The 9,905-nt window shown below is 40.4% G+C and overlaps 1 protein-coding gene across 1 annotated transcript; it reads left to right on the top strand.

Annotated features, from left to right (window-relative positions):
* Positions 1–4,361: 4,361 nt before the first annotated feature.
* On the top strand, positions 4,362–8,544 carry LOC131323667 (putative wall-associated receptor kinase-like 16). Its single transcript, XM_058355514.1, has 4 exons — positions 4,362–4,368; positions 4,688–5,014; positions 5,153–5,320; positions 7,122–8,544. The coding sequence occupies exons 1-4, from the start codon at positions 4,362–4,364 to the stop codon at positions 8,330–8,332; spliced, it is 1,713 nt and encodes a 570-aa protein (XP_058211497.1). The 3' UTR covers positions 8,333–8,544.
* The last annotated feature ends 1,361 nt before the right edge of the window (positions 8,545–9,905 follow it).

Here is a 9,905-nt window from a genome sequence, read left to right on the forward strand (position 1 = left end):
CCCCAAAAGCCCTATTTATAATAGGCTACATAAATAGGAGCAACATAGTTAACCAATGTGGGACTAAAGAATACAAGGCATAAACAAGGCATTCCCAACAATTCTCCACCTTGACTTGAATTCCACCGAACCAAATCACCAAATATAGCTATCCCCTTCTAACCTCTCACTCGCCAAATGCCCCCGAGGGGCGATCAACTGCAAATACCAAGCAAGCCCAAGCAATGCTTGAACTTGGCAACCGGAACCGGTTTAGTCAACATATCTGCTGGGTTATCTGCCGTACCCACTTTCTTCACCTCAACTTGCTTCTGTGAGATGATATCCCGAACGAAGTGATACCTGACATCGATATGCTTGGTCCTCTCATGATACATCAGATTTTTAGTCAAATGTATAGCACTCTGCGAATCACAAAATACTGAACTCACACCCTGTGTAAGACCAAGCTCACAAAGCAAACCTCTCATCCACAATGCCTCCTTCACAGCTTCAGCAATGGCCATATACTCCGCTTCTGTTGTAGACAGCGCAACTGTAGCCTGTAAAGTAGCTTTCCAACTAATGGCACTTCCGGACAGAGTAAAGACATAACCTGTCAGAGACCTCCTCTTATCGTGGTCACCGGCAAAATCCGAATCAACATAACCAACAGCATGATCACCAGAATTGACAATCCCAAACAATAGACCAACACCTGCAGTTCCGCACAAATACCGTAGTATCCATTTCACAGCCTCCCAATGTGCCTTTCCTGGACGCCCCATATAACGACTAACGACACTAACTGCATGTGAAATATCAGGACGAGTACATACCATGGCGTACATAAGGCTCCCAACTGCGCACGAATATGGAACCTGAGACATATACTTCTCCTCATCCTCCGACTGTGGTGACAACTCAGCTGAAAGTCGAAAGTGTGCTGCCAAAGGGGTACTGACTGGCTTCGAGTTCTGCATGGCAAAGCGCTCAAGCACTTTAAGAACATAAGACTTCTGATTCAAAAATAGTTTGCCAGCTACTCGATCTCTGCAAATCTCCATACCCAAAATACGTTTTGCTGCACCCAAATCTTTCATCTCAAATTCACCACCTAACTGTTGTTTCAACCTGTTGATTTCTGATACACTCTTGGCAGCAATAAGCATATCATCAACATACAACAGTAGATAAACAAATGAACCATCTGGAAGTTTTCGAAAATATACACAACTGTCATACTCACTCCTAGAATATGACTGGCTTATCATAAAAGTATCAAACCGCTTATACCACTGCCTAGGGGATTGTTTGAGGCCATACAAAGACTTACGAAGTAAACAAACGTGATCCTCCTTACCAGAAACAACAAATCCCTCAGGCTGACGCATATAAATCTGTTCTTCAAGCTCGCCGTGCAAAAACGCAGTTTTGACATCAAGTTGCTCTAACTCAAGATCATAACATGCAACAATAGCAAGTATAGTGCGAATGGAACTATGTTTTACAACTGGTGAAAATACCTCATTGTAATCAACACCCTCCTTCTGGCTGTATCCTTTCGCCACTAGCCGAGCTTTAAACCGAGCGTCTTCTACCCCTGGAATACCTGGTTTGCGCTTGAAGATCCACTTGCATCCAACAATCCTCTTCCCTTTCAGCGGTTCTACTAACTCCCATGTCTGATTCTTCTGAAGAGACTCAATCTCCTCATTCATAGCAACAAACCACTGTGCAGACTCAGTGCTCGAAATAGCTTCCGTATAGCTGGAAGGCTCTTCATACTCAACTGTCTCAGCAACTGATAAAGCATAGGCCACCATCTCAGAATAAGCCGAATACCTTTCAGGAGGCCGAATCTCCCTCCTTGGCCTATCTTTAGCAATAGTGCGTGGTTGCTCAACTAACGCATCAACCTCTGTGTCTGAACTCTTGAACTCCTCTTCAATTGGCTTCTCAATATGCTTCTTCCCTGAGTCGAAAGATTCACCCATAAACTCCACCTGCTTTGGAACACTATGTTCCTGAACTGTATCATCAACCTGCTTAGACCCCTTAATCAGATAATTTTCATCAAAAGTCACATCCCTACTGATCAAAAACTTCAAATCATCAGAGCACCACAACCTGTACCCTTTGACACCTGCTGCATAACCCAAGAAAATACACTTCTTGGCCCGTGGCTCCAATTTACCCTCATTGACATGAGCGTAAGCTGGACACCCAAAAACACGCAACACAGAATAATCAGCCGGATGACCTGACCATACCTCAAACGGAGTCTTACACTCAATAGCAGTCGACGGAGACCTGTTCACCAAATAGCATGTTGTGGAAACGGCTTCAGCCCAAAATTCTTTGCCCAATCCGGAATTGGACAACATACAACGTGCCTTCTCCAAAAGAGTCCTGTTCATTCGTTCAGCCACACCATTCTGCTGAGGGGTTTTTCTCACTGTGTGATGCCTCACAATGCCCTCATCACTGCAGAACCTATCAAACTCACCAAGACAAAACTCCATACCATTGTCAGTTCTCAAACGTTTTATTTTCTTACCAGTCTGATTCTCAATCAAAGTTTTAAACTGTTTGAATGTATTAAAGGCGTCACTCTTATGTTTCAACATATACACCCAAACTTTACGAGAGAAATCATCTATAATACTCATAAAATATCGAAAACCACCTTTAGAAGTTACCTCTGCGGGACCCCAAAGATCCGAATGAAAATAATCCACCGTGCCTTTGGTGCGATGAACAGCTGTACTGAATTTTACCCTGCACTGCTTGCCGTAAACACAATGCTCACAGAAATCCAGCTTCTCAATTTTCTGGCCACATAGCAAACCCTGTTTGCTCAAAACCGTCATCCCCCTCTCGCTCATATGCCCAAGGCGCATATGCCACAAACGAGTCAAGTCTGAATCTGAAACCTTGGATGAAGCAACCGTTGCTGCAGCACCTAAAACTGTACTGCCCTGGAGTGTATAAAGGTTACCACGCTTTTGACCCTTCATCAGTACTAATGCACCCCTTGAGACTTTCAAAACTCCACCTTCACCGAGGAATTTGCAACCATGAGAATCAAGAGCACCCAGGGATATAAGATTTTTCTTCAAATCCGGAACATGTCGAACCTCAGATAAAGTCCTAACAATACCGTCATGCATCCTAAGCTGAATCGTTCCTGAACCAACAGTCTTACAGGCCATGTTGTTGCCCATCAAAACTGTACCACCATTGACCGCCTCATAAGTAGAAAACCACTCTCTATGCGGACACATATGGTATGAACATCCAGAATCTAGAATCCACTCGGTATTAGAGCGAGAATCGCCCTCTGTAACTGATAACACATTATCTGACTCATCTGAACTTTCAGCAATTCCAGCAATTACTTTACCCCCTTTCTGGTCTTCTTTTTCCTTCTCTTTGAGTTTTAAACAGTCACTTTTCCAGTGCCCGGGTTTCTTGCAATAATTACACTTTCCCTTCTTCTTACCTGATGACTTGGATCTTCCCCTATTACTCGACTCCACCCTTTCTGTTGTTCTTCCCCTAACAAATAAACCCTCCGCATGGGCATCACCCTCACCTGACACTTTTTTCCTCAATTCTTTCGAATATAGGCTGGCCTTAACATCCTCCATGGATATCGTGTCTTTGCCATACAATAGGGTTGTAACAAAGTGCTCATACGAAAGTGGTAAAGAACATAGCAAAATTAGGGCTTGGTCCTCATCCTCAATTTTACTATCAATATTTTTCAGATCCATAATAATACGGTTGAACTCGTCTAAATGATCTTTAACAGGTATACCTTCTCGCATACGAAATGTATAAAGACGTTGTTTGAGATATAACCTGTTGGTGAGCGACTTCGTCATATATATGCCTTCCAACTTCAGCCAAATTCCTGCTGCTGAAGTTTCTTCTTCCACCTCGCGAAGAACGTCATCTGCCAGACTCAACTGAATAGAACTTAGAGCTTTGGCATCCATATCATCCCAATCTTCCTCTTTGATTCCAGAACTAGTCTTGCCTAACAAAGCCTTGTGCAATCCTTGTTGGGTTAACAGAGCCTTCATCTTTACTCTCCAAAGACTGAAACTGCTGCTCTGCCCATCAAACTTCGCAATCTCGAATTTAGCCGCCATAGCCACAATCGGAAACGAAACCCTAGTTTTTGCAACCTAAGGCTTTGATACCAGTTTGTTGTAACGAACGCTATGAATGCAAGCTAAGAACGAGAAATTGAAAACTAAACAAGAAATCACAAAGACACAAGATATACGTGGTTCCCCAAATTGGGTACGTCCACGGGCGAGGAGAGAGAGGATTCACTAACCAACGTGAAGAAGAGATACAAAGAGCCGGCTATGATCCGTAACTCGTCTAGAAAGGCCACCAATATGACAGCCCCAAAAGGATACCATAGAAGTTCCCCAAAAGCCCTATTTATAATAGGCTACATAAATAGGAGCAACATAGTTAACCAATGTGGGACTAAAGAATACAAGGCATAAACAAGGCATTCCCAACAATATTAATTGAATATATCAAGCAACATTAACATATCAACGATTTTGATTGTCCCTGGCCCAAAATTGGGTAAAATTGGACGTTCCATCCCTTCGAAGAGAAGTTGCACTGTTTTTCTCCTTTTTCCGGTCTTGTCTTAAGATCATTATAACCACCTGAAAAGTCATTCTCTTCCGTCTTGTGTTCTTATGCTTGTTACAGGTTTGGTCATACGAAAACTGTAGCTATGCGTTTATGGGAGAGCAGGATAGCTTTTATTTCAACAATCTATCAGATTTTTCGGACCCCAATTTCGGGAACCGAGTACCCATAGTACTTGATTATGCGATTGGAACCCAAAGTTGTGCTGTAGCCAATAACTCAAATGCATATTTGTGCAACCCGAATAATACTTTGTGTACTGATAATACGGATAGTGGCTCTGGAGGATATCTTTGTAGCTGCGAAAATGGTTATGAGGGCAATCCTTATCTGAGTCCTGGATGCACAGGTTTGTTGTTGGCTATGCTATTTTTGTTTTTCCAACTCATAATGCTATGTGGTAAACTTATATATGAGTAAAAAAAAAAACAAGAAGACCCAGAGATTAGCGTACCAATTAATATATTTCTTAATGATTGATTGACAGATATTGATGAATGCGAAGATCCCAACCTTAATGACTGTGATGGAAATGCAACTTGCATCAATACTCCAGGAAATTTTAGTTGCTCTTGTAATGATCATTACTTTGGCGATGGAAGAGGCGATGGACGTGGGTGCACTCGTCAGGCCTCACAAATCTCACTGATTCTAGGTACGTACGTATACTAGTACATAAAACATGATTCAGATCCAATTCCCAGTTGGTAAAGTCATGCACAATATGTGTCGAGTTCAGTTGCCGATAAATAAAAAGTCTCGCACAATATGGTTGCTATAGTTTAACGTAGCAGTTATCATAAGTATTTTGGATAGAGCTATCACACAATCTCGATCCTTGCATATGAATGAGTGGTGTATTGGACAATCTCGGCAAATATCAGGTTAATATAAGGCTTGAAATTCCAACATCTTCACATCTATCGCCCTACTGTTAAGATATTACAGTATTTTTTGGTTTTAAATTTTTTTTTGATTAGCAAAGAAATTTTATTAACCTTAATAACATAGTTACAAAGATTAAAAAGAAACGGGAAGAAGGCATCACAATCAATGGCCAACATCCCAACGAGGTTGGCAAATAGACCGAGAACAATCATGTCACCCGCTACCAAAGGGAGGGGGAGGCTGGCGAGAAACCAACCAAAGGAAACAAGACATAAACCTACAACATTTCAAAAAAACAACAACCGCAGATCAAATAAAAATGAGCTGGGCACCGATCTGAGAAAATTGGGTTGAACCAATTTATGGCCTGAGCGTACCACTGAAGAAGACATGGAATATGACCCTGAAACTGAAGAATCACTGCGGTATCATCTTAGAAGCCAATAAGCCAAACCGTTATCACTGGAAAATTTGGCTTTGACAGAATCAGACCTCCACTTCAGTGTAGAACTTGCTAATTTAGGAACAAAACAATCTTCAAAGCTGAGCACAATTTGGACATCCCAATTTTTTTCTCCCCCTTTGACTTATACATGTCCCAAATTGACTGACCAATTTCAAAATTAATGGCTCAGATTATGTAAATTTTCAAATCAATGGATTAGAGTTGGAAACCCGAGATTGGACAAACAAATCGGGATGGAGGGAGTAATAATCTTCCAACTTCATGAATCAGCATGTATGATCATGGCTTTAAACAATATCATAGTAACAAAAAATATGCAGAAAAATCAAACATTCTCATACCTTCTTTTCCTTGCAATTTTACAGAGGCCTTTTGATAATTACTTCTACTTTTTGCCTAGTTGAAATTCTGTTATGTCAGAAATCTCGCGCGGGAGAAATTAATCAATGGGAATATTTACCGATTTATTTATGTTTTTCATGTAAAAAGCCATGAATAAAAGGTTTTTTTTTGCACGGAGTATTGCCTATTCAAACTTGCAAAGCTTATTATATGTTGTGGTTTACTTGCATGAGGGGTTCATTTTGTGCCTGATAGTTACTAAGTATCTTATTTTGTAATCTTTTAATCTTGTTCTATACAGAATACTCTATCAAAATTAGGTAACTGGAAACATCAACATTTTAAGCAGTACGTGCCATGTGGACGGGCTTTAGCTAAAGCCGATAAGACTTCATTCTCTTTTCTAATTTGGCACATCGTTTTGTATTGATTACTTGTTTTGTACATTATTACGGTTTATATTCAAATTTCATCATCGGCAAAGTAGCACAGTCAATGAAATTTTCTTAGAATTCTTCCACTATAAATGGAGAGGAAGTTTCATCCATTTTCAAAGGAAAAAGGACATGAATGATGAAAAAAATGAAGAATCATACAGGATTAATGTAGTGCCACTAATCCATTGGAATCATAACCAATTTCCTCTCATGAAACACAAAGTCTGGGCAAAGCTCATTACAACATACTGCGAAATAGCTTTTCTTTGTTGTTAGTAGAGATTACCTAATTACTGAATCTATACATATGTTTATGTGTATAGGATTGAGCTTTGGTTTCTTGTCATTACTGATTGGTGTAACTTGGATATACTTCTGCATCAATAGAAGGAAGCTAATCAAACTAAGAGAGCAATTCTTCCAACAAAATGGTGGCATATTGATGAAACAAAAAATTTCTTCAATCGATGGAACAAGGGCAGAGTCATCAAAAATCTTTACAGTCGAAGAGCTAAAGAAAGCCACTAACAACTATGCTGAGAACCAAATAATTGGGCGTGGTGGATACGGTGTGGTTTACAAGGGAATTTTACCAGACCAACGCATAGTCGCCATCAAGAAGTCCAAAGTAATGGATGAGAACCAAGTAGAGCAGTTTATCAATGAGTTGTTGATAGTAACACAAGTTAACCATAGGAACGTTGTGAAACTCTTGGGGTGTTGTTTCGAATCAGAGGTTCCCGAGCTTGTTTATGAGTATATACCAAATGGCACGCTATTTGAACATATTCATAAGCCATTATCTTGGTTAACGTTGGAGCATCGATTGAGAATAGCTACAGAAGCAGCTGGTGCACTTTCCTACCTTCACTCTGCCGCATCTATTCCGATCATTCATAGAGATGTTAAGTCCACCAACATATTGTTAGATGCTAATAACGTGGCAAAAATGGCAGATTTTGGTGCTTCAAGATTAGTCCCCTTGGACCAAACTCGAGTGGCTACATTAGTACAAGGGACTTTAGGTTATTTGGATCCTGAGTACTTCCACACTGGCCAGTTAAACGAGAAGAGTGATGTTTATAGTTTCGGAGTGGTTCTAGCAGAATTACTAACTGGGAAAAAGCCTATTTGTCCTGAGAGGTCTCAAGAGGAAAGGAATTTGGCGACCTACTTCATTGTGTCAATGAAGGAAAATAGGTTGTGCCAAATTTTAGAGCCTCATGTGGAGAAGGAAGGGACCTTGGAGCAACTCCAAGCAATTGCGGAGCTTGTGAAGAGGTGTCTTTGTGTGAAAAGTGAAGAGAGGCCTACAATGAAAGAAGTGGTTGTGGAATTAGAAAGTTTAAGGAAGTATAAAAAGGATCCATGGGGAAATCAACAAAGTTGTGAAGAGAGTGAAAGTTTGCTGAGCAGTGACGAAGCACCAACAAACATTTACGCTTTATCAATAGGTCCTTCTACTGGTGACATATCTGGGCATTACAGTGTCGGTAGCAGCACGACACCTCCGCTTGGTAAGTCGTTCTACTAGGGCTGGTGACATCTTGCACAATGGGTATGCGAAGGTAATGTGTCGGGCTTTCTAATAGCATTGTGGGGTCCCATAGAGAAAAACGCTTTGCAATTATGCAGTGGTCAATTGTTAAAGTAGAATATTGTTCTTCGTTTGGGTCTGAATTGTTTGTGAATTCATTTTCTGGGTCTGTCTCATGACTTTTCTTGTTTTCTAGTAAATTATGGTCTTGTGATGGTGTTTTGTAGAATGTAGTCTCTTTTGTTGCATGTCTACTCCCATAATAAGTCTATGATTCGTTAAATTTGAATAGTACAAAGGCCTAGGTGAAGGAGCTGGATCCATTCCAAAATAAAGATATCTTGTACATGAGTGAGGTTTTGAAAGCAAATACTAAGAATCAATTTCAATTATTTATTAGATTTCTTCCCTATATATAAAGTGAGTATGTCAAGAGCAATAACATGCACATAGCCTAGAAATACTTTCCAATTTTTTGAATTCCGGATGCCGAACAACAAGAACCCGTATTCAACTTATATACAAAAAATATGGGAAACAATGGGGCCTTGGCCCCTATACGCCCCTTATTGCTTCCGTCTCTTTCCTAAATATATACATGCCATCAGTAACTACAAAAGTTCTAAATCAAAAACCAGCCACCAAAATTGGATGCTTAATTATCTGTTTGCCTTCGAATCCACACTTGATTAATGTCTTTCCTACTTCGTACTTTCTAGGGCTGAAACAATACCAATCTTCACTTGGGCGGTATCTAGTTGCATTTCGGAAATAGTGGGCTTCGACCAGATTGTTGGAGAAGATCGGCAAGGTGAGTGTGCGTGTGCGTGAGAGAGGGAGAGAGGTTCCTTTTTTTTTTTTCAAACGGAAATTGAGAGAGAGAGGTTCATCTAAAGGGAAGTGATAGGCGCGTGATATCGTAGGTATGAGCGCCTAAGTAGGGCGAATTAGCGTATTAGAGGCGCGTTTTATTTCATTTTCTACTTGATGCCGTGTTTTGTCTTGGTTTTGTGTTTTTATTATTTTCACAGGTAATAAGGCGAACTTAGCGCCAAGGTTGGAATGAGTGTTTTCAGAGTCGGTTCATACGTTGCCGGGATGCCAAGGCTAAGTCATGAACGTCGGGTGACGTCGGGAGGCCAAACCCCATGCAAAGCTCAGAGAATGATTTTTAACATGCACGGTATCGATACCGTAAATGCATGTATCGATACAATGAATTGCAAAATTGATTCAGAGGCTCAACAGAACTATGGGTATCGATACCCCAATTGCCAGTATCGATATCGTGGGTCGCAACGGGAAATTTTGGTTTTCGTCGTTTCATTCTTTTATTTTTTTATATTTTTCCGAATAGTTGGGGTTTGATATAAATACCCCTCCGTACTTTGTTTTTAGGGTTCAGATTTTTATTAGCAGCTTTCCTTTTACGTTCTTTCTTTCCAGAGCTCTTTTCGTTCGAAGTTTTCAAGTTTTATTCAAGAACACATCTTCCGGAAACTTATTTTATGTTTCGTTCTTAATTAAAGTTGCTCGTGGATCTTAACTTAGTTTTAATCTCATGTTTAAA

The sequence above is a fragment of the Rhododendron vialii genome, chromosome 4a (assembly GCF_030253575.1).
Source record: "Rhododendron vialii isolate Sample 1 chromosome 4a, ASM3025357v1".
Classification (NCBI taxonomy): domain Eukaryota; kingdom Viridiplantae; phylum Streptophyta; class Magnoliopsida; order Ericales; family Ericaceae; genus Rhododendron; species Rhododendron vialii.

What these genes read in the sequence shown, in the direction of transcription:
- LOC131323667 (XM_058355514.1), top strand. An exon ending in TCTGAGTCCTGGATGCACAG is followed by an intron (nt 5,015 to 5,152) that starts GTTTGTTGTTGG and finishes ATTGATTGACAG; the next exon opens with ATATTGATGAATGCGAAGAT. An exon ending in ACAAATCTCACTGATTCTAG is followed by an intron (nt 5,321 to 7,121) that starts GTACGTACGTAT and finishes TTATGTGTATAG; the next exon opens with GATTGAGCTTTGGTTTCTTG.